We start from the raw sequence: 24,679 nt of genomic DNA, 5'->3' as shown, positions 1-24,679 counted from the left end.
CCCATCCCATCCCCATCCCATCCCCATCCCATCCCCATCCCATCCCCATCCCATCCCCATCCCATCCCACTTCCATCCCATCCTATCCCATCCCATCCCATCCCAATCCCATTTCATCCCCATCCCTATCCCTGTCCCTATCCCTGTCCCTATCCCATCTTATCCCATCCCCATCCCACTTCCATCCCCATCCCACTTCCATCCCCATCCCCGTCCGCTCTCTCCATGAGCCAGGGCAGCGGCTCCCCGATCCCGCGGCCGCCACCTCGGTGGGTGATGAGAATGAGGAGAGCAGGAACCAATTCCTCGAGGGGCCATTCCCTGGCTTTTCCTCCTCGCTGTCGCAGGAGCGGTGCCCCTGCCTGAGCGGGATGAATTGGTACAGACCATTAGCAGCGCAGGTCCTCCTCCGGCGGCGAGAGGCTGTCGGCGCTGCTCTGGATACAAAGCAGCCACCCTCTGGCTCCTTCCTCCTGCATCCCGCTGGCCTCCTCCTCCTCCTCTTCCTCCTCCTCCTCCCTGTTTGCTCGCTCCCTCCCTCTCTCGCTCTCTTTCTTTCCCCGAACGCCACGCTGCAGAAGGCAGAGCTGCGAGCCGGAGCTGCACGGAGCCGGAGCAGGAGCGAGGAGCTCTCCGAGGCTGTTCCTGTGCGAGTGAAACACGGGCAGGGATGCGATGAAGCAGCGTCGTGGTTGCTGCCTGGATTAAGAAAGAAAACATAAAAAAAAAAACCCCAAACAAACCAACAAAATCACCACAAAGCCGGACGCAACAAACGAGGAGAAAAGGGGGGAGAGAAGGAGGCGGAGGTTGCTGGGGAGCCCGCTCGGATGGGCGAAGAGCCGCTTTGAATCGTGCCTCTGTTCCCAGGGATTAAAGCATGAATGGGAGCAGCTTCCCGGCCACGATGGAGAGAGAAGGCGGCTCCGGCTGTGCGAATAAGGTAACTCTTGCCTCCTCTCGCTGCGTGGCTGAGCCGAGCCGGACACAGATCCTTTATGCACAGGGTGTGTGGATGCGTGGATGCAGCGGGCAGGGGATGGGAGGAAGCAGGAGACACTCCGAGCGATTTTTCCCACCCCTCCCAGCGCATTGAAAGGACGCAGAGCGGGTCCCGGGGGCTGCAGTGCTGGAGATCACTTTACCCCCCCTCCCGCCCCCCCTTTGCCTGAGGACACCGAGCTGCTTTCCTTGGGGAACGCTGCCTGGCTTAGGGGAGATGCACCCGTGTCTCGCCTCCAGGAGCTCCCAGCATCGCCCTCCCACCCCTGCACCTGCCCCGGGGCTCCCCTCGGGCTCTCGGGGACCTCAGTGGCCCCGCACCCTTCTGTGCGTCCGTGCGCAATTAAGGGAGGGGTGTGAGAGACCACCCGGAGTTGCTTTTCTCCTCCCTTGGTCATCCTCTGCCTTTTCTTCTCACCGGAGAGGGATGGGATTCAGGAGGAGGGGGAACTGAAATCGCTTTCATTCGTGCCAGCAGTGCTGAGAGGCAACTTTGAGGCTGCTTAAAGGGAAAAGCTTCCCAAGTGCTGCCTTTTGGCGAAAGAGGAGATGGCTGAGCAAGGCTTTGCCGTCTGAGGAGGGATCTCTGTGGTGTGGTGTGGAGTGGGAGTGGGAGGGGATGGAAAACAGTGATTGTGATGGAGAAAGTCAGGGCTGATCAATGAAGCTGCCCACAAACGATGCTTTCCTCTCCCTGCTGGGCCTCTCTCTGACTCAGTTCCAGGGTCTCTGGCTGTGAAACTCCGAATTGCTCTCAGTCAGAGCAGACAGCACAACTTCAAACAGTGCTGGGAGGTGTCTTAACCCAGATGTTTGGGAAAGCCACGAGCAGAGCCTGATGTTTACAGCTGTGGAGCCCCTACCCAATTATTCCCAGCGAGGAGAGCTCTTGCCTGGCCATCCCTCACTACCTTGAGCAGGATCTTGCTGCTACAACATCGTGCTGTCTGCCACATCCCCCTCCTCCCCTTGCCTTCAGGGGCTTCTTGATGGCTCCTGGCATGGGGTTAGGAGGCATTTGCTTTGATTACTGAAATAATGATGTGTCCCAGAAGTCCCCACTGGTGCGAACACATCCTGAGCCCCGGAGTGCCATCAGTCTCTGTAAGAGCCTGCAGGAACATTCAGGGAGTTTGTGGCCCAGCGTGAGGACTGGCAGAACCTCTGGAGTCTCTTGCACTGTCTGCACACACTTGGGTTGTTGGTGTCCCTGAGCATCCTCCTGAGTGAGTGGATTCACCACGATTTGGCTGGAAGGTCACAAGGGCTGGGATTTCATGGCTTACCTGGCAGAGATGAGACTGAAAGGGTGTGGAAAGGAAAATGGAGGCACTGGGGAAACGATGGGGAAAATATCTTCTTTCTGTGTGAAACTCCAAACTCTGGTTTCTGTGCCAGCCTCGAGGAATGTAGACGATGTTCTGGTGAAGGAATTCAATACTTAGGAAGAATATTTCTCCCAGGAGGGTTAATTCTGTGGTGGGGGCTTTGGAAATGGCCAAAGCCAGCAGGACAGTGGGTGTTGCTATAATGGGAAAGCAGCTGATCAATAATTTTATTTTCCTGTTTGAATATTTATGGGTGTGGGGAAGGCAGGGGAAGAAACATGCAGTCAGTGATGTTGGCTCTGAGTACGTTCCCATTCCAGCTGGATTACAAATCCCTCCCTGCACCCCTCCACGGGCATTCCTAGGGAAATGCTGGGGGGTTGCCAGCAGTGCCCTGACAGCCTCAGCGGGAGCTGGCTGACCCTGCTGGGTGCTGAAAAGGGGACACAAGTCTCACGTTCTGCTTCTCTGGGACAGAAAAGCCAGAGGGTCTCCAAGAGGGTCTCCCTCAGTGCAAGTGTCCCCAAGAGGAGGGTGGGAGAGCTTTCCCACCTGGCTTCCCAAAGTTTTCTGACCCATTGGGATGGCTCAGAGTGGACAGTGAACACAAAGTGGCCCAATCCTGGCAGGGGCTGTCACCCTGTTTGTGTCACAGCTGGCACAGTGCCTTTGTCCTCTCCAGGGCAGTGCCACCAGAGCCCAGCCAAGCTCAGGGATGCTGGATTTCCTCTTCCCTGCCTGGTTGTGGTGCATCTTTCTGGGGTTTCTCTGCAGCTGTGCACCTCTTGAGGCCAGGTGAGCTCTAAGTGCCTCCAGAGTGCAGGGCTGGTGGGGTTTTAGCATCCTCAGCCCTGCTGCATCCTCCTGGCAACCCTTGGGGAGATCTGGCCTAAGCTCACCAAGAATCCTTCCAGGACCAAAGTGTGAGCACACACTCTCCCCTTGGCCAAAGCTGGCTGTTCCCTGCCAAAATGCTGCTTTCTGAACCCAAAACAAGGCATCTGCCCTTTCAATCTCTTCCAGCCTTTTCCTGTTGCCACAGCACAAGCCTTGGGAAATGACAAGAGCTGCCTTAAAAAGGGACACCAAGGCAAATGTTGCCTTTCAGTTTTCAGTGGGTTTTGCAGACTTGCCTTTTGAGATGGTTTTGCTCTCTCTTGCCCTTGTTCTATTTCTACTGGCTCAAGAAAAAATGTTGTGCAAAAAAGCAATTTTTAGTTCCTCCAAAAAAACCCAGTGGACAGATCTGAATCCCGAGGAGGAGAGGATGTGGTCCTTTCTTGCATTTCTGCACGTTTTCTCTGGCATGAGCACTGCCAGAGGCTGCCTGGATTCCAGGGCTGCTTTTCAGCAAGATCCCTGACTTCTGGGGATGCAGCAAGCCTTGGTCACCATCTTCCACTGTGGCCATGCCCTCAGTGGCTTCCTCACCCTCCACTTTTCCTGCAGGCCTTCATTTCCTGCCTTGGAAAGTTCAGTGGGCTGCAGCTGTAAGTTGTGTTTAGCTGGAGGAGCATTTGGTGGAGCTTTGTCCTGCTGTGGTCACCAGAAGCTGATGCCCTGTGCAGGCTGGCCTAGAGCAGAGGCTGGACAGAGCTAGAGAATAAAGCAGGGATTTATTCAAAGGATCTCCTGCACGGATCCACCTTGGGCAGCACCAGAGCCCAGCCAGGGCTGCACCCAAGATGAACCCAAATGGTCCCAAAATGCACGAGCGCTCCCGGGGGCTCTCACTGGGATCAGCTCTGCTCCATTGGCACATTGCAGTTCATTGTCCCATTCCAGCTTTAGCCCATGCAGTCCCATCCTGCTTGTTTTCCTCTCTCCAGCCCACGTTGTTTGTGCTCTTGGGGCTGAGATTTGCATCATTTGTCCTTGGTGCCCAGCTGGAGCAGGAATTGTTTTGTCTCCCTGCTCTGTGCAGAGAGCTCACCATCCCCTGATATGAACCCCAGACCCACACACTGAAGCAGCACAGAATGTGAAAAATAGAAAAGCTCAAACCTGAGACATCGGCTTCAACCCACCCCAAGGCAAAGCTTCTTCAGGGATCAATGTTCTTGGAAGGTTCCCCTGCAGTGGCTGCTCTGTGGGTCCTTTTTCCCTGTGATGTGTTGTCTGCTCATGTTCTGCCTGTGCAGATCCTGAATCAGCCACCTGCCCGTGTTCTGCTGCTGTGGTGGCAGGAGGAGTGACCCGTGCCAAGCACGAGGGCTGAAGGGTGAGAACGGACTTTCCCTTTTCCTTCTGCATTCCTTGACTTCTTGTGTTTGGCTTGGCAAGTGGACATCAGGGCTGGATTCACCTCCAGGAGCTGATGAGGGATTTGCTGAGCAGAGATCATGGGGTGGGGCCCATAATTAATCTCCATCTCCTGCTGGAGTCCCAAGGACCAGCCCCAAGTGCTGCCACTGACACGAGGTGTGAGTCACTGTGGAATACATCCTGCTCCAGCTGTGATGGGAACTCCTCATCCCCAGGGAATGAGAGAGTAGGCACAGAATTCCCAGTGCTGGGGAGCAGATCTTGCTCTCTCAGTGCTCTGTCCCAGAAATGTAGCCAGTTCAGCCCTCCTCTTACCCTTATCCCTCTCCCTCTGTGGATTTTTTGGTTGTACCAAGTGACACATCCCAAAGGACGTTGTTCATAGGCTCAGAAAATGATTCCTGGGCAGGAATACACTTTGGAGCACACTTCCACACCCTTTTTTTTCCCCATCCTGGAAGTGAGTTCCTTCCCCCTGCACAGCCCTGTGCAGTTGTTCTCACTCTGCTCCTGCCCTGCCCGGGTACCACAGAGCCTTGAAGCAATTTCCCAGCTGCAGTGGTGCCTCTGAAATCCCTCTAGCTCTGCTCTCCCTGTGAGCCACGGCCAACACAACACGATCTGCCTGGCTGTGACAGCAGAATAAATACGAAATGCTTGAGATCCCCCTCCTGAGCTGTTTTCCTAAAGCCAGGACAAGAGCTAAGCTTCTGTCTAGGGATTTTTGTGGTGTTCTTGAAGAGCAGTGGAGAGGGAATTGAAAACTGTGGCTCAGAGGGAGAAGTCTGCTCTCCCCCAAAAGGTGGGGAACCCTTTGCTTCAGTGTTCTGAAGACTGGGGTGTTGCCTCAGGTGGGTTCAGCTGTAAAGAAAAATAGGAATTTCTGGGGTGAGCCTCATCTGATCTAAAGGAATTCCCCTAAAACAGACCAAATAAACTCTCCCTGTTGTTTGCAAAAAGAAAGAAGACAGGCAGCTCTGCTGAGGGGACCTCCCTGCTCCTATGGCCCTGCAGGGAGCAGGTGAATGAGACACACTTCACTCCCTGACAGGAGAAAGAGCCACGGGATCTGTCTCAGTTTCCTTGCTGGACATCATTCCTAAATGCCCTGCAGGTTCCTCTGCTGATTTGGCACCTGGAAGGCAAAAAGAAAAAAGGCTAATCCAAGAGAAATGTCCCAAGCCTGCCTCACCTTCCATTGAGCTGGAAAAAGCCCCGGAGCAGAAGGAGGGATGCTGAGGCTGTGCTCTGGATTTCATGAATGGATGAATGTAGAGACGCAAGAGGGGATTTTGAGGGGATTTGGAAGCCTGCTCCAGGATTTGTCTGGCACACAGAGCATTTATAATACTTCCAGCATTATCATAACATAATGCCAGCGTGATTTGGGGCCCACTTGGGCTCTCAGTGAATAAAAAGCAGCACTCCTGTCACCGTCAGGGGCACAGGGATCTCACTTTGGATAAGCTGGAGTTTGCATGGTCCAGATTCTTGTCCTGGTGGCACCAAGCAGAGGTTGAGATTCTCTGTTGTGCTGCTGTGAGGGAGTGGGGCTGCTGGAGGGTGTGTGGGTGCCAATGTGACAGTGGGTGCATGCCTGGGTCACCTCCCCTTGGAGCTGGCTGTAAAATTCCACCTTGGATTTCAGCCTTTATGTTTTCCATCTGTTCAGCAGCTCCTACAGCTGAAGAAGGAATGTGTCCCAATGGATTTCTCGTCACAGAGGTGGCTCTGTGAGGGCCAGGACTCAGTATCCTTGGGGGGGCCCTGCTTTTTAGGGAAAGGGCAAAAGCAAAGGGTGACACTGCCCTGGCCCCACAGGCTGAGTGCTCTCCTATGGTTTTTCCAGCTGAATCCCTCCTTCAGAGGGGCTTCCTGTGCCTGTGTTCATGGCAGGAGAGCCATGTGTCCATCACAGGTGCTGTCAATAAATCCCAGCACAGTTTATGCTGCGGGGGAGCAGCCCAGGACATTCCTGCCAGGGCAGGTTGGGGACAGCCCAGGGGCTGGAGCTGAGAGCTGTGGGGATTTTTGGGAGGCCCTGGCTGTGCTCAGATCAGCAGGATGCTGTGAGAGGCAGCCTCTCTCTTCCTTGAGAGACAGCTTTCACCTGACTTTCTAGTGGCACGCTCTGCTTCTAATTTGGGAGAGAGGGAAGGATAATCTGGCACAAGCCTGCCACCTTTGAAAGGCTGCCAGCCAGTTTATGGCACTGTCTGCCTGCCTGCTCCCTCCAGCCCTGGAGATGCAGGAACATCCCTTCCCTCCTGCCATGCCTGGCTCCCATGGAGGCTGCAGGGATGCAGAGCTCCAGGAGAGGCTGCTCTGGCTGGGTGATGTGGGCTTGTAGGGACAGCCAAGGATATCTTCAGATGGGCTGTGATCCACTTGGATGAGCGGCAGCTGCTTAAGGAGATTGGAGCCACAGAAGTCACTGCCGATGAATAATTCTTCCAGTGTCTTTCTTATAATAGTGTCACATTCAGCAGGCATGACTCGGACATATCCATCTTCCCAGAGCGTGCAGCTCCTGGAATGACCTTCTGTGAGGCTCTGGAAGTATTTTCTTCTGTTTGTCAGGTCGAGGAGCATCGGTCCTGACATGATTTTTAGCAGGGACAAAAAGATTACGAGCACTAAAATGGGGAGTATTGAAAAGATGGGTTGGAATCTGTGTGGAAAGGACAACTCTGAGACTGGGAAGCAGCGTAGTGAGAGCTCAGCTCACTCTTGGGTGGCCCAGTTTGAAGCCTCATCTCCCTTGGAGTTAGTTATTCTAAGTTATTAGCTCCTTTAACTCTGAAATTCTCCCAAGTGCAGGCAGCCAGAGTTCAGAGAGGAGCACAGAGAAGGGGCCTGGCAGGCATAACTGTGAATAAACCCACTCTGAGATGAATCCCCTGGCAGCGAGGGGGATCTGCCTGGATCCTGCAGGTGTGGATACTGTCTCTGCTTCCAGCCTGGCAGGCTGGCCTCAGGAAAGAGGAAAAATGGCAATAAAAGCTGCCTTTCTATAAATAAAGCCCAAAGAAGGGGAAGAGGGGGAGCTGCCCTTTGTGGAGGAGTAACTGGCTGTGGCATTGAGAGGATGCAGGAATTACAGTGAGGTGCTGGGCTCAGGGAAATGCTGCTCACCATCAATCTGTCGCTGCAGAGTGGCCCCATGCAGCACCTCCAGAGCCCATGCAGCTCTGGTTCTTCCCTCCTTGTCTCAACCATCATTTCTGCTCTGGCTCATTATCAACTGAGTCAATGAGTTTAGTAACTCATGTTTTTAAAGATTAGTCATCTATAGGAATGACATTTGAAAGACTGACAGCTCCAATCAAATCACAAGGGCTGCTCTTGTGCTTGAAGATAGTTGTTTAATTAAAAAAAAAGGTAAAATCAACCTGACTAATTACGTGTGGTACTTTGAGATGCAGCTGAGGGAAGTAAAGATGTGGTCCTAGGAAGGAGGGAGCTGCCAGGCTGGTGGGGTGTGGGCTGGGCAGGCCTGAAGGGAGTGTGCTGGAGCTCTGTGGATGTTCCCTTAGCTCTGCTAAATAATAATTATTATTTGCATTATTTTCATTATTCCACTGGCTTGTGGGAGATGGATCTGAGGACAAACATCTCAGGAGAGCAGCTCAGGAAGGAGAGACAAATCAGGAGCAGACCCTGGGTTTCTACATCACTCCCTCAGTCACTCATTTTCCAGTTTTGGTGGGGCGTGGGCTGGGCAGGCCTGAAGGGAGTGTGCTGGGGCTCTGTGGACATTCCCTTAGCCCTGCTCCCTCCTTGGGCAGGGCCTGATCTCTGCCAGGCAGGGTTGGTGACAGTGGTAATAATAACGCTGTGATTTGCCTGGTTGATTTGAGATGTGCCATAATTACTGCGTGATTACAATATTCTTAGAGCAGACGTTACAAACCCCTCCGGCTCCTCAGAGCTCCCCAAGGGCTCATCTGGCACCTCACCTTGCAAGTAAAACCTGCAGGGGAGTCTGGGTGTGCCTCAGGCAGCTCTGGCTGTGTCAGGTGAGGGCTGTGTGCCCTCAGCCACCTGTAGATCAGAGTTCCCTGCTGCTGAGACTCTCTGTGGGAGTATTTGGTAGCAGGATGGTGCTTGGCCAAGCAGGACAAGTTTTTCCAAGGGCTGAGGATGCTCCTGGGAAGGGCAGGGGCTGGGGAGTGGTGCTGGCACCTGGGGATGCCTTTCTTCCTGCGACAACCTCGTGCTCAATGAGTTATGAGTTGTGCAATGTTCAGCTTCATCTGTCTCCAACTTCTGCTCTGATGCCTCGTTGGGGCTACCTAAAACAGAGGCCAGGTAAAATTAAGATAATAAAAAGCAGTTCTATTTATTGAAGGGTCTTCAGGGACATTTAGGTCAGATAAAGCCCAGGGGCTACACCCAAAAATAGACTCACGGGTTTCACACTTTTATAAGTTTGGTCCATTTGCATTTTGGGGGTCAATCTGCCAATTACAGCTTCAGCTAATGAAGTCATTTACCCCAAGTTTGCTCCCCCCACTCACTTTTGTTCCATCTCTCTGGCCTGAGGCAGTGAGGTGTCCTTGACTGCCAGGCCTGGAGAGGAATTGTTGTGTCTGCCCCAAATGGGGAAGCAGCAGCTCACACTGGATGTGGAGTTTAGAGTTCTACACTAAAGAACTGCAGGTTACAAATAGATGGAAAATATAAAATCTAAAATCCTAAGGCACCAGTTTGGCTTCTCCTTTTCTCATTCAGAAGATCTGGATGGGCTTGGACTTTGAGTGATTCTAAAATTGGAGAAATGACATTTTCCAGGCCATAGGATTGGTGAGAGCTGGGCTCTGCCAGCCCCTCAGGCGTCGGTGCCTGGGCCATCGCTGTGTTCAGCCCCTGAGCTCCCCGAGCCTTGTGGTTCCTGGCCAAAAGTGGGCAGCTATTTCCATCTCACCTCCAGAGCAGGCTGAGGTGAGCTGAGCCAAAATAACTCAGCCGCAGGGTAGCCAGAGTCAGAGCCAGGCTGGGGTGGGAAGCTGGACAAGCCAGCACGTTCATCCTGTGCCTTCCCCTCTCGGAGCCAAATCCCATTTCCTCAGGCAATGCTGGAACAGCTCCGGGTTTATTGGATTGGCACACGGTGTTTTGTGCTGGTGGAAGAGAAGGAATGGTTCCCTGCCAAACACCTCTCAAATGGAAGATGGGCCAGGTTATCCTGATGATGCCTTGTGCAGGCTGGCCTAGAACAGAGCTGGGCAGAGCTGAAGAATAAAGCAGGGATTTATTCAAAGGATCTCCTCCATGGATCCACCTTGGGCAGCACAAGAGCCCAGCCAGGGCTGCACCCAAGATGAACCCAAATGGTCCCAAAATGCACGAGCGCTCCCAGGGGCTCTCACTGTGATCAGCTCTGCTCCACTGGCACATTGGAGTTCATTGTCCCATTCCAGCTTTAGCCCATGCAGTCCCATCCTGCTTGTTTTCCTCTCTCCAGCCCACGTTGTTTGTGCTCCTGGGCCTGAGATTTGGATAATTTGTCCTTGGTGCCCAGCTGGAGCAGGAATTGTTTTGTCTCCCTGCTCTGTGCAGAGAGCTCACCATCCCCTCATGTGAACCCCAGACCCACACACTGAAGCAGCACAGAATGTGAAAAATAGAAAAGCTCAAACCTGAGGCATCACTGACATGTCATAGGTTTCCAAGCAGGCAGAAGTTCCTGTTCCCTGGGGAGAGAACTGGTGAGCAAAGGATGATGAGAGCACCTCATGGAGCCCTGTGTGCTCCTTTAAGCAGGCCCAGCAGGGTCAGAATTTGGGCAGGGAGCAGAAATCCACAAGGGGCACCATTTAAAAATGCCCTTCCAAGCAGGGTGTCTAGGTTTGTGGCTGCACTAATGGACTGCAGGACTGCAAGCACCAATTGATTGGGCTGCAAGCTGCTGAATTATAGTTAGGCATCTGCTTAATCATGCCAAATCCCCCCCCTCCACTTCCCCTTCCACACTATGGCATCAAAGAATCAATGTTAATTCCTCAGTCCCATTAGTGACTCCTCTTTGGGCACCCAGCACTGAGCAGGGATCAGGATTTGAGCCTCATCCCTTTAAAGGAGCCATCTAACGGGGATGGAAGCTGGGAATTTTCTCTCTAAGCTGATGTAGTGGCTGATTTCTTGTCCAGCTGGGAGCTCTGAGTGCCATGCTGAGCTCTGCTGGAGCTGTCCTGAAAGGCTATGGGAGTGAAAACCTGCTGGAAATACTCCTGTTGATGCCTTATCAGGGCTACCTAAAAACAGAGGCCAGACAAAATTAAGGGAATAAAAAGCAGTTCTATTCATTGAAGGGCCTTCAGGGACATTTAGGGTGCACAAAACCCACCCAGAAATGGACAATCGGTCATGGGTTTTCACATTTTTATAAGTTTGGTCCATTTGCATTTTGGGGGTCAATCTGCCAATTACAGCTTCAGCTAATGAAGTCATTTACCTCAAGTTTGCTCCCCCAACTCACTTTTGTTTCCATATCTCAGGCCTGAGGCAGTGAGGTGTCCTTGATTGCCAGGCCTGGAGTGGAATTGTTGTGTCTGCCCCAAATGGGGAAGCAGCAGCTCACACTGGATGTGGAGTTTGGAATTATGCACTAAAGAACTGCAGGGTTACAAATAGATGGAAAATATAGTCTTATTTATAGTATTTATTATTATTATTATTAATAATAATAATAATAATAATAATAATAATAATAATATATCCTCTATTTCAAATATATTAAAACTATAAAAGCTAAAATCCTAAGGCATCACTGTGACTGGCACTGCTCTGCCATGAATCTGTTCCTGCAGTGCTGGGATGTGCTCTGGTGTTGCTGGGACAGGAGGGAACAAGGACTGTGGCTCAGGGTGCACCCGTTACCCTGGGAGTCTTGGCAGCTCCTCTGCAGTGGAAAGGTGGTCTGGAATAAGGCAGGAATTTAAATGTGAGTTTACCCAGACACTCCTCAGCTGAAATTCCCAGCGTGGCTGCTCTCCGTGCTTCTGACCATCAAAGCAGCCCCTTGCAGGCTCCCCCAGCTCTGAGCTGCACGCGTGGGGAGGAGCAGGGAGGAGATGCTGCCTGGGAATTCACAGCACTGGAATTCCAGAGTGCCAGGAGCACTCTGCCTCCCCCAGGCAGGACCAGCCTCACTCTGCTCCCAGGGCAAGGAACGCTCCTGCCTGGAGCATCTCCCTGCCTGGCATTGCACAATGGCCAGCAGCTCCTGCAAAGTAGTTTCTGCTTCACCTCTGTCTTCAGGGACTTGTGCTTGCAGCAGCTGCTGCTGCTGTTTCCAAAAGTGATGGAGAATTTGGATGCCTTCATGTTTATTTTGGAAAAAAAAAAAACAAAACAAAACAAAAAACACCTTTAAGGTATTTGATGTTAGCTATTGAAAAGAAAATAATCATGTTTTTAAGAGCTAAATCTCTTTTTAAGGTGTTTAGAGAGCTCAGTGGTGGCTTTCTGCAGTGGGAGAGGGCAAACTTGCTCACAGCTCTGAGAGCTTCTTTCTCCCCTTTTCTTTTATACATTAGAATCAGGTTATTAATAACTCTTTTTAAATAGAGCAGGATTTATTTTCTTCAGGGGTAGGGAAGAGCTCTTTAATTAAAAGTGAGTGCTGATGGCTGTGGGGCTGCTGAGCTGCTGCCAGGTGATGCCACAGGTGTGTCCCACCCTGCTGTGCCCCCCTGGCACTGGGTGTGGGAGGAGAGCAGTCCCACCTCCAGGTCTGCAGTTGAGAACTTTGGGAATTGGGAGAGAAAATGAGCCCTTGTGCCTTGCTGGGCACAGCTGTTCTTGTTTGAGGGTTGGATTTGTGAACTTTCCCAGGTGCCAGCATGTCCCACCAGCCCAGGTGCACCCACAGAATCCTCCAACATTAATTCACACAGGGTATAAAAGCCTGGGGCTTCTCTCAGCCACCACTAGCACAAGCTGTGGGGTGGTGGAGGTGATGGAATCCTTGCTCCAGCATCAGTGAGCACCAGTCTGCCTCATTTTATTGTTAGATTCTACCGTTTTGGCTTGTTAGGCTTCCTTGGGTAGAGGAGGAAAGGAAAGTCTTGATGCATTTGGCTTGATGATTCAGCCTTGCAAATCCTGGAAAAATGCAGTTTGCTGGCCTGCAGGTTGGAAAGGTGGGGCTTTTCCTCTGGAAAAATATTTGGTCGTTCTGACCTGCCACCTGTTCCCATGAGGTGTCACGTGTTTGTGCCTTCAAACCCCTTGGACAAAGCATATGCAAAGCCTATTATGGAGCTGTGGAATTTAGCCCAATCTCGTTGAAATTGGGTCATCCTTTGTTAATGTCACTTTTTCAGCTCCACGGAAGTCAGCGGTGCACAAAATACTCGGTGCAATGCAGAGCACAGAGGTGGAACTAGAGAGCCTGGGAATGTGTCTGATGCTGGCAGTGCTGATGTGGTATGGGCTGAGCAGAGGGGACAACTCGAGGTGTGTTGTGACACCAGATGAGGAGACTTGGATGGAGAAACCCTTAAATGAGCTAATTGTTGGAGCATTTCCCCAGCATTCACCCACAAGCAACCTTAACAAAAATCCACCAACTTTTCCCAAAGCAAAGCAACTCACAGTTGCCTTTCTATTTTGGGAGTGGGCTGCAAGTCAAACAGCTTTTCATCTCGGGAGAGATGCTGCTTAAAAACCATGTGTGAAGTGCAGCCCTTCATCAGGGAGGACTGGGGCTGGGGAGGCTTCCTCATCCCAGACCTGAGTCAAGGCACAGCTTTCCTGGTGTTGCCAATCCTGGCAGAGCAGAGCATCCTCTGTCTGATAGATGAGTGATGCCAGGGTTGACTCTCACAATTAAGAGGCAAATATCATGGATACATGTTAGGAGAAGTTTTACAGATTTATAGTTATGTTTCTCCCCCCTTGTGTTGTTATCAGGGGTGGCCTGGGTTTGGGACATTTGGGAGAGTGGGATTGTTACTATGGCAGCACCTGACTCCAATCAGGATTTAAGGAAGTGGTCTCTGGACAGCAAAGGAGGAGTCGATGGACAGATCTTTGGGAGAGCTGAAGGGTTAAAAGGTGAAACCTCCACTGTGTGGATGAGCACATGGTGGGAAAAATGCTCCCAGCACTGTAATATTTTCTCTATTCAGTCTGCTGTTGTATTTTTGATAAGGTTTTAACAAAACTTTTAAATTTTTGGAAGTGAGTAGCATTTTTACATCTGGAAGCAGAAAGGGTCCCTAAAACTGGTGCCATTCCCTGGTGAGGCTGTGCCAGCACCCAGCACCCAGAGCAGCCTCACCACTGCTGGTGCCAAGTGTGTGTGACACATTTTTTTGCTCCTGCTTTGCTTGGCACAAGAAGGTTGCATAGTGCAGATTTTTCCAAAATCACTTAATCAAAGGATTCCTGCGTTTTCCAGCCTCGGACAAGATCCCTTTGCAGCAACAAGGAGAGGAAGTGCAGTGCCTGTAGTGAAGTTGAAATCTGAACAGTGCTTGGGCACTGTGGTGATGACAGCAGTGTGAGAGCCTATCCAGGAAAATAAACACGTTTAGGACAATAAATCCAATGTTTTCAAGCTTTCCCAGGAGATCACCTTGGGGTTGGAAGCAGTGGAACCTTGAGACTGTGTCACAGCATAAGAGCAGTGTCACCACACCTCCTGTCCTGATTCTACCACGGAGGGGGGATTAATCTGGAGAAGAGAAAGTTTCTGATGCTTGTTAAAATTTGGCTGAAGCCCTGAAACTCAAGGGTTTTTATGTTTTCCAAACTGGTGGGTGGTTCATTCTAAATTCTGAATATGCAGTTTATTCACATACACAACTAATCCTTTTTTGAATCCTGTTAAGTTCTTGTTCTTCTCAGTATCCTGTGGCAATAAGTTCCAGCAGCTAATTGTGCTTGTGTTGAGCTCCCTTGATCCACTTTACTCATGCTTGCTTTAAAATTTAAGTGTTGTTCTGAGGAGCTTGGTTAATTTTTTTTTATTTTTTTCCCCTGGGAGATAATCTGGGTTCTTGATCCCATTTGTAGCACCAGGGCTCAGGCTGGAAGGGAAGGGTGGGTTGGGTTTTGCCTCAGTTGCAGGGTCAGGGGAATTTTGTGCCTCAGTTTCTGAGGTAGGTTGGGAAACACAAGGAATGGCTCTGTAGCCAAGGCAAGGGGTTTGTAGGTGAAGCTGGAGAAAATACTGAGTGAAAAAACAGCCTCCAGGAGCTGAGTTTCCTTAGCAGGCTTTTCCAGTATCTCTGAATTTCTGAAAGCCAAAAAAAAAAAAAAAAAAAAAAAACAATAAACAAAACAAACAAAAACCATAAAAAGAACAATGTGCTATTTCTGTATTCTGGCCATAGGAATTATTTTCATTTTTAAAAGAAGGAAACAAATGCTGGGTGAAGAAATAATGCAAACCATCACCCTCCATTGCAGCATTAGCTCCAAGATTTGGATTCTCCTGGATGAATCCAGGTCTCCTCTAGCTGGAAGGATTCTCCTGGAGACCTGAAACATTTCTGGTCATTCTCCCTCCCTTTGTTGACTTGCAGTCCAAGGTTTGTGCTGCACAGATCAGCTCAGGGATGGCCATTCCCCCCTCACAGCTGTCTGGGAGGGCTGGCCTGAAAATCTTCTGTCCTTTTGTCCCCTGGATCGGGAGAATCTGAGCTTGAAAACACCACCCCTGATTAAATCCTCCAAGAAGCAGCTATTCTGTGTGCTCATTACTCAGTTCTGGCTATGTTCTGCTTAATAACTAAACACTAATTAGCTCCACAGTTTTGCTACTATACTTATAATAGCCCCCATTAAAGTTATGGGGGTTTTAGGCAGTAATGGCTTACAGAGTAATTAACGAGCAAGATGCTTTTATTACTACCTTTATTTTTAGCCTGTGCTTTACAAGCCTGTTCTGCCAAATACCAAAAATCTTAGACAGAGGCTTGGAAGGCCCATCCCCTGCCAAGCATTGTGGTAAGGAAGGAACAGGGATGAGTGTGGAACACCTGGAGCTCAGAGCTCCTCCAGAATCCTGAAATTCCAGACTACTTTGGGTTGAAAGGAACTTAAATCTCATCCAGTTCTACCCCCTCCCATGGGCAGGGACACCTCCCACTGTCTCAGGTTGTTCCCATCCCCATCCAGCCTGGCCCCTTGTCCTGACCAGCCTTGTCCCCAGGGTCTACTGTGCCGTGACCACTCCCTGCCTCAGTTTCCCCCTCTGAGGAGTGGCCAGGACATCCCTGCACTCACATCCCAGGGGTTGATTTCTGTGCCAGACACTTGCCTGAGCTGGGATGTGAATTCAGAAGGGTTTTTGGGGTCACAGGGCTTGTGGGTTGAGCTGGGCAGAGCAGAGGGACCAACTCTGTCTTGTGCCACTCCAGCATCATTTTTCAGCCGAGATCAGACCCAGCTGCTGTTACAAAAGTGAAATGAACCCTGATTTTAGATTTTGGGAGAGAAAAGCTTTTGGTGAGAATATCCTGAAATGCATTTCTTTTCTCTGCAAAGCTTTTGTTGCAGGTTTTGGCAGCATCTGTTTGTTATTTCCTGCCTTGTTTGGAGCACAACAAAACAAGCGCTTGCTATGCTTGTTTGGGGATTTTTTGGGTGTTTTTTTCACATCTAGACAATGTTTTTACTCCAGTAAGATGTATAGGTACAAATTCAAATCAAGCCTTTCTTTAGTTTAACATTTTCTAAATCATTTCTCTTCAATGTGGGCAAACCAAGGATTAATGACACTGGGGCTGAGCAGCCCCAGAGGAGGAATGAAGGTAAAACTGACTATAAAGGTTGCAGATCAAATCAGTCGTTCCTATGGCAAGTGTCAGAGCTGATGCCAATTAACTTGATTTAAAAAAAGAACCTTCAGTGTTTAATAATCCAGCATGTTACTAACACGTGGCTCCAGGATTTATTAAAGCTTTTTTATTAGATCAGTGCCCTTTCCATATTGTCATTCCTCGACACCATTGCCCTCTGCCGGAGGATGGGGATCTCTTTCGTCATGTGGCACCCAATTCTTCCCAAAGAATTTTAGTACTCTTTTTTTAGGAGTACTTTAACCTCAAAATCACTTGCATTTCAGCCAGTGATTTGTGGCTTTCACCTCACTTTTCAAAAGTGGGAAAAAAAAAAAGGCAGGATGCTTTCTGTAGTGGTAAATAGTTTGATTGTTTTAATTGATGTTTAAATTTTTTCCTCCTCCTTCATTTCCCTGGGGAAGAGGAGGTAGGAGAAGTTTAAAAGTGACAATCTGAATGAAGCAGGTTTTGTTTGAAACAATTTCAGAGAGAAAAGGACAGTGCTGTTATGATGGGGTAGGGGTGGAGTGAATGCCTTGAAGAGGAGCATCATTTTTATCATTTTTCCCAGACCAATTTTTGTCTTGTGCCACAAACAGCAACAAAAATCATCTCCTGGCTTTGGCAACAAGGGGATTTGGGGATTTGGGCATGTCGCAAGCACATTCTTCTTTCTCTCTGGATTTTTCATAGAGGAGCACAGAGGAAAGAAAGAGAAAACAATTTCTATTTCTGCTCCTTGTTTTCCCATGTGGAATGTGTTTGGAGAATTGTTTACCTGGGGTGATTGCTTGGTTGGATTCTGGTGAGGATTGTTTGAGCTGGTGGCCAATCCAACCCACCTGTGGCTGCACTCTCAGAGAGGGGCACGAGTGGTGAGTGAGTTAGATATGGGAGTTAGAACAAGTAGGTTTGTAGTTTTAGTATCTCCTTTACATAGTATATTAATGTATTATAGCATAGTTATAACAAAGAAATCATTCAGCCTTCTGAGCTGGAGTCAGACATCAGCATTTATTCCCACCAGGTTCACCTGCATTTACAATAAGGGCAAGCCCTCTGTCCTGGGCTGAGAAGCTGTGACTCCTCTCAGCAGCAGTGTAAAATCACAAGGCTGCCGTGTAATTCCTGGCTGATGTTGCTCACAGGAGGAAATGGATTTCACCTTTGGCAGCTTTGGCATGTGATGAGGGGGAAGCGTGGCTTTGTGACCTTGCACTGAGGCCCTCAGTGGCATCAGGGTGTTGAGAGGGAAGCATTGAATGCTCTGGATGGAGATTTCACAGTGCTCACAGCTGCCCCAAAGGAATTCTTACCACGTCCTTCAGCCAGGATCATCAATAAAAGCAAATCCCTTCAGGAATCGGCAGTGAGCAAACGCTGCAGAGCAGAGCCCGTGGTGCTCCCTGGGTATTGCTGGGCAGCTTGGGGTGCAGAGCGTGGCCAGAACTGGGGTCAGGATCTGGCTCCATGTCCCCACCAGCCACCCATTGCCATCTGGGACCCCCTCTGGGTTCGTGTCCCTTTGGGGACATTCATTGTAGCTGCTGTACCTGAGTGGCATCTGCAGCCCAGGAGCGCCAATGGCACAAAGAGAGCTCAGCCAGCTCCGGGGGGACAGGGAAGGGAGCACTGGGACATTCCCTGTGCCTGGCAGCTCTCCCTGCTGGGCCACCAGTGGGCTGTGCTGGCCCTGGGCAGCTGGAGCTTTGCAGTGACAGCTGAGTGACCGGGGAGCTGCTGAATGCTCCGGAGCAACTGAAAATAATCAGAGCAGAGCACAAATCACTGGAGCCTGCTCGTTCTCCCCGGTGCTCAGGGGCTGGGAAGCAGAGCAGCACCCCAGCACAAAGGGGCCCGTTTTCCATCATAGCAAGCTCAGCCTGTCTTGGGACGAGGCTGAATTGAGCCTGGATCGGCAAGAGGCAGGGGAAAGGCAGCTTTAAGGTAGGGGCACTGTGTCTGGAGGGAGCTGCCCATGACAAACAGGGCATTTGGTGATGCCAGCCCTCTGTGGCTGCTTTCCAGGGGCTGTCAGTGGGCTCTGAGTGGCTTTTTTAGCTGTTACTTCCTCCCACCCCCTCTCCAGCAGCAGAATCCTTTCCTTGGTGCATTTCTGGGGAAGGCACTTTACCAGGTAAGGTGTTCAGCCTTTCCAGCTGCTCCTTAGGCCCTGCCCTGCAGGGATGCTCAAGGGACCTGTTCCAGCTTCAGCAGAGGATTCCAGGGATGCTACCACTCCTTGTCCTCTGTTCAGGCACAGTCAGCAAGGAAGAGACAGCAGGGATGAGGCCAGGTGCTCTTTCCTCGGGGCACTGTGCTCTGGCAGATCGAGGCCAGCAGGAATTCTCTGGCTCCAAGAGTTGGACAGGGATGCAGCAGAAGGTTGATGCTTGCTGGAATAATTCTTCCTCTTCCTCCCTGGTTTATTTTGTCTGAATGAGGCTGCTTTCACCAATTCTGAAAACAAATGAGAGCTCTGACTGGGGAACTGGCTGTTTGCTAGAGCTGGCTGGGAATTTTCCTATGAATCTGGGATTTGTATGCATGGAAAAAAAAAAGATTCACTGAAACTTCAGTTGAGGGACATTTACATGACAGTTTTAAGGACAAAGCCCAACCTATGACCACCTTCCCTCTGTTTTCCCTGATAAATTAATACCTTTGTGATTGAAGTGCTAATTTGGAAGAAACAGGTTCTGTCCAGCCACTTGAACATTGCTTGATTGCAAGATTCCTTTAGAGGAGAAACCTGGCAGTTCTTGGAGCTGTTTCATTCCAAGTGGGCTCAGTGCTGGAGGCTGGCTGTACAGCCCAGTGGCCAAGGAAAACTCACACCAATCCAATTTGGATAATCAAGGATCTGAACCTGGATTTCTCCATGTCTGCCCCCAAGAAAAAGCCAGCTCTGGGAAAATATTTGCACAAGTAGCATGACACCAAGGGCCCAGGCTCGAGGGGATTTAAGGAGGGGATCTGATAACTGCCAGATCGCTGTCAGTGGGAGAGCAGTGCTTCTCCCAGAGCATCCTGCTCCCTCTGCAGCATCCCCGGGCTCTGCCTGCCTGCACTGCAGCCCTTTTAGCAGCCTCTAATGCGCTGCCCCACATGGGAGCAGCAGCAGTAAAGTGCTACCCGTGTTTGCAAACTGCCCACGGTGCGTGGCAGCCCTGCTAAGTGCTGCGCTTTGCTCGCCGAGGCACCGCGATGAAATACAGTCTGCTTAAATCTTGTATGTGCTCGTGTTGCATCAAACTAAGCCATTGTGGCACTTTAATATACTCCAGGCACAGCACCTCTGAGAGGGAGCCAACCTGAGCTGGCTGCTGGGAGCCTGAGCTCAAACTGCCTGTGCTGGAGCTGCCTGCAGGATGGGCTGAGCTGAGGGAATACTGATGGGAATGATGCCTTTGTCCAGGGCTAGCTAAAAACAGAGGCCAGACAAAATTAGGGGAATAAAAAGCAGTTCTATTTACTGAAGGACCTTCAGGGACATTTAGGGCAGACAGAACCCACCCAAAAATGGACAACTGGTCACAGGTTTTCACACTTTTGTAAGTTTGGTCCATTTGCATTTTGGGGGTCAATCTGCCAATTACAGCTTCAGCTAATGAAGTCATTTACCCCAAGTTTGCTCCCCCAACTCACTTTTGTTTCCATCTCTGGCCTGAGGCAGTGAGGTGCCCTTGACTGCCAGGCCTGGAGAGGAATTGTTGTGTCTGCCCCAAATGGGGAAGCAGCAGCTCACACTGGTTGTGGAGTTTGGAGTTCTACACTAAAGAACTGCAGGTTACAAATAGATGAAAAAATATAAAATCTAAAATCCTAAGGCATCAGGAAAAATATGGGATTTCTGTGCCCAGGAGCAGAGGTGCAGCCACCCCAAGAGCTCTGCCTGGCCAAGGGGGAGGATCTGGCAGGTGACAGCATGGGCTGACGTGTCAGGCAGTGGTGTGGTTGTGGCAGTCTCTGCTGCTTGGCTGGCTGGAGGGGAAGGTTCTGTTCCGCTGGGATGGCTCAGACACTGCAGCACTGAGCAGCTGTAGCTCACCTGACAACAGAGACTTGCTTGACAAGGGGAGGCAAAGGGAAAGCAAGGCCCTGGACACGCAGGAGGCATCTCCCTGGAGGGGTGTGGGACACTGCTGCTGCTCACTGCCTCACTGGGGTTTGTTCTTCTCAAATAGAACTCTGGTACTGTCACACTGCGACACGAAATAACTCACAGAAACAGGCTAGATGTAAAAGGAAAGAAAAAACTCAAAAAAGCAAACTTTATTTTCTGACTCCAGTATATATACAATAGCAAAAGTGACAGTGGATTGGAGGATGGAATTACCACCTCTCCAACCACACTGATCAAACCAACAGTCCATCAGTTCTCTCCACTCACAAAGAAGAATGCAAAACAATCATTATTTATGTAAAAATGTGTGAGAAAACTTAGTTAAAATATACAAATATTAGAAGGCATAAGAACTTTTAGTAGAACTTTAAAACTCTCAAAAGAACAGGGCGACATGGTACTTTCTGTGCCTACTGGCCTTTGCTCTGTGTTGCAGGTTTCCTCCCACATGAGTCCCTGAGGCTCCTGCTGGCAGCTCCAGCAGTGCCCTGCAGAAGTGCCCTCCTGCTCCTGGGCTCAGCAGCCGAGGCCCCTCCAAACCTGCTTCTGCAATGGGTGGGTTGTAAGCACTGGTAAGACCCACGAGTCGTGTTGCCTTGGCTGCTCTCTGCCTCTCTCGCGTTCTCTCTCTCTGTCCTTGCTCCTTCCTGCCCATTTATTTCTGTTCTCCATGTGCTCTGCTGTTCTGTCTCTGGGGTTTTCACTGTCAGGTAATGAGGAGCTGTGGGCCCAGTCAGTCTTGGAGATGCCGAAGAGACGAGACATCCTGGCTATCGTGCTGATAGTTCTGCCCTGGACACTGCTAATCACCGTCTGGCACCAGAGCACCATTGCTCCACTGCTTGCAGTGCACAAGGGTGAGAGAAACCAAACCAGCCCATGCCAAGACCCCTTCGTCCTCATCTCCTCTCTCATTTCATTCCTCCATGGCAGCCATGCTCATCTCAGCTCCCAGACCATGCCCATGCAGAAGCCTCCCCACCTCTGCTGTAGGAACAGCCCAGTGCTCGTAGGGGTTCTTCAGAGGCATCAAACTCCACGCCATGGGATGTGCTTGCTGCCCTTGGAGAGCTCTTTATGGCCTAAACCCAGAGTGCTGCTTCTCTTTGTTCCCTGGGAGGATTCCCTCCCTGCTGGCCTTTGCAGCGCTCTGCACACAGTCATTCCAGCGGGAAAGCTGCAAAAGAGACAGCAGAGGAAACAAAGCTGCCGCTCAAGGCAGCTGCTCTGGGAGGTGTGAGGCTGAGAGCACTTTTTAAGGAAAGCAGAAAAGCAGTGCTCTGGCACTTAAAGGAGAAGGCAAGAGCCAGATCTCACCTGCCTGGGGGAGTTAAAGGCTCTGAGAAGTTGACTCCACACTCCTGTCACACACTGCAGTAAATACAGCCCTGGCCCAAATCAGGGGGCTCCAGGAAGTTCTGAGGGAACCCTCTGGCCAGAAGCATCCCAGTTTGGTCCTGTTCTTGTCACAGCAGCAATATCTAAGGGCTATGAGGGCTCTTGGGGGCTGGAAGAAGCCACGTTGCCTTCTGCCACCTTCCTTCTTGGTTCTGCCCTTCTGCTGTGGGCAGGCTGGTCTGGGAGAACAAGGCCAGCTCATTTTCAGGACTCTTTCATCCTCCTTGGTCCCTTTCTCTGAGGGATTCTTTCCCCTTTCAGTGTTTGTCCCCATCCTCCATAGCTGCTTATCCCTTTCCTGGACACTCTGGTGTGCAGTTTGAGCTGCAGGAAGTTCAGTCTGTCCTGAGCAGTTTTCCCTTTCTCCTGACAGCCACCTCTGAGGCTTTGGGCAGGGAAAAATGACTCTGATCCCTTCTGGAAGGTGGACAGTGTTTCAGAGGATGAGGGATCTACTGGGCTTTAAAAGAGGACTTTAAAAATGATCAAAAACATGATGCCTGTCCATACAGCAGTTTGATCAGTGCCATAAAAGCTGTTTTCTGTGACTGGCCTCTGCAGTTACAGCACAGAGACTGCTCCAATGGCTCGGTCAAGAGCTCACCAATGACCTTGATGAGACACTTCTCTGCTTCTCAGAGCCCCCAGCAGAAAGTGAATGGTGGTAGAGACCGACCTGAAAGCTCTCAAGAGGAATCATTTTGTTCTTGTGAAGCATTTCTGAGATGCTCTGCTCTCAGGTGCTGAGAGAGATGTGCACCTGGAGGTGCCCAGAACAGCAGCACTTCTCCGTGCCAAGGCTCACAGCTGAGGATCTGACCTGCAGGGCTTTGCAAACTGTCTCGGGCACCATCCTGGCTAATTACATTTGTGTCTGTGTCCAATGCATTTTGCAGATTTATTTCTGAATTGATTCCAGCTCTCAGAGAGCTCTGCTGTGATGCTGAGGTGCTTTGCAGCACATAGGGCCTGATAGCAACATGTACCCTGTTCCCTTTCCCAAATATCCACCCCTCTCTGTCAATACCATGGAGCACAGAGCCTTCATTTGGTTCAGGTATCAAAGTCTGTGCTGCTGGAAGAGTAACGTGCTATGAAAAAGCCATGGGTAGTCCCCTGCTGGGTCAGATCTAATGGCTCTCTCTTCCTGTTCTTTCTCATCTCCAGTTCCTGGTAGTTACCTGATGTTGAAAAATCTATGGCTCAAAAAGTTCTGTGCTCACTGGAGAGGCAACCTTACATCCTGAGTGGGGGTCCCCCTTCATCTCTGCAGACTGTGGCATTCCCACTGCCCTGCAGTGGAGAATTGCATGTGGAAGTTGCACCCTGGAAAAGTGGCAGGTGCATCAACATTGGTTTTCCTTGAGCTGATTGTGAACAATTTTCAGGGATTTTGTATGTTTGGATCAGAGTATCTGATCTTTAGGTTGTTCATTGCTCACATCTGCACCCCTGAGGGGGCTGTTCTGTTCAGAGGCTGGAGGGGCCTTTTTGAGGCAGGTTAGTTAGAGGCAGGGAAAGTCTCTGCAGGAAAAAACCTACAATTACAGGCTCTCCATTTCTGGATTTGAAGTGTGTCTTTCCCCACTTCTCTGTGGCTGTCAGAGATCTGTGGGGCACTGCAGTGTCCTGCCCAGACCATGCTGCTGCGGATCTTCACTGGTCTGGTATTTTCCACCAGTTTTTTTCCCTGCCTCCCAGTCCAGGTGCTCCAGTTCCTGAGTGCAGATCTGAGTCCTGCCCCACTAAGCGTGGTGCTCAGACCACTGGAGCTCTTCAGGGATGATGGACCACCATTACATGTGGCTATTTTCTTTATCTAGACCTACTTGCTCGACAATCCTGTCTCCTCTGGGTGCTTTTTGAAGCTGCTTGTTGTGAGCACTCAGCCCAGTTGTCCTGGGCTCTCAGGCCTTTTTCTTTTTTGGTGCTGGTTTTCTAGCAGCAGAATCTTCCTTTTCTCACGTGTGTTTGTCCCTGATTCCTTTATTTATCCGTGCCCTTACCTATGAAAGCCTCCACCTGAGCCTGTTTCCTCTCCTGGCCACGAGGGTGACCCACTGGTGGCCACGGCCCGCTGGCTCAGCCGGTGGGTGCCGGACGCCCGAGTCCATGCGGCTCTCTCTTCTCTCCATGCCCTTGCCCAGATGATGGTGGTGACTCCCAGCGTGATCTCGCTGCAGGCTTGGACTCCAAGGAATACTGCCTGTCGGACCGGGACATTGTGGAGGTGGTGAGGACAGAGTACGTTTACACGCGCCCACCCCCGTGGTCAGACACGCTGCCCACCATCCATGTGGTCACCCCCACCTACAGCCGGCCGGTGCAGAAGGCAGAGCTGACCCGGCTGGCCAACACCCTCCTGCACGTGCCCAACCTGCACTGGATCCTGGTGGAGGATTCGCAGCGCCGCACGCCGCTCATCACCCGCCTGCTGCGGGACACGGGGCTCAACTACACCCACCTCAACGTGGAGACACCCCGCAACTACAAACTGCGCGGGGACATGCGGGACCCCCGCATCCCCCGCGGCACCATGCAGAGGAACCTGGCCCTCAGGTGGCTGAGAGAGACCTTTAACAAAAACAACAGCCAGCCCGGGATTGTTTACTTTGCTGATGATGATAACACCTACAGCCTGGAGCTCTTCGAGGAGGTAAGGGCCTGCTGGGGGGATGGATGTGGCTGACTAGCCTGGGGAGGGGGTGAGAGATGCTGTGGGTGAGCTGAGGAGATGCTGGGCTCCCCTCCTGAGCTCTGGG

The 24,679-nt window shown here is 50.9% G+C and overlaps 1 protein-coding gene across 6 annotated transcripts in view; it reads left to right on the top strand.

Moving 5' to 3' along the window:
- The first annotated feature begins 388 nt into the window (after window positions 1–388).
- B3GAT1 (beta-1,3-glucuronyltransferase 1) overlaps window positions 389–24,679 on the top strand; it is a 39,184-nt gene continuing 14,893 nt past the window's right edge. The window contains exons 1-4 of one of the 6 annotated variants that reach the window (XM_068171936.1): window positions 389–943; window positions 20,956–21,074; window positions 21,230–21,376; window positions 24,065–24,573. In XM_068171936.1, coding sequence (XP_068028037.1) covers window positions 21,071–21,074; window positions 21,230–21,376; window positions 24,065–24,573 — 660 coding nt within the window. In that variant the 5' untranslated portion in view covers window positions 389–943; window positions 20,956–21,070. Of the gene's footprint in view, window positions 944–20,955; window positions 21,092–21,229; window positions 21,377–24,064; window positions 24,574–24,679 lie in introns of all 6 variants that reach the window. The other 5 variants (XM_068171935.1, XM_068171937.1, XM_068171938.1 and 2 more) reach the window with 5 other exon arrangements.

The sequence above is a fragment of the Anomalospiza imberbis genome, chromosome 24 (genome assembly GCF_031753505.1).
Source record: "Anomalospiza imberbis isolate Cuckoo-Finch-1a 21T00152 chromosome 24, ASM3175350v1, whole genome shotgun sequence".
NCBI lineage: Eukaryota > Metazoa > Chordata > Aves > Passeriformes > Viduidae > Anomalospiza > Anomalospiza imberbis.
This window is presented reverse-complemented; position numbering and strand designations above follow the sequence as displayed.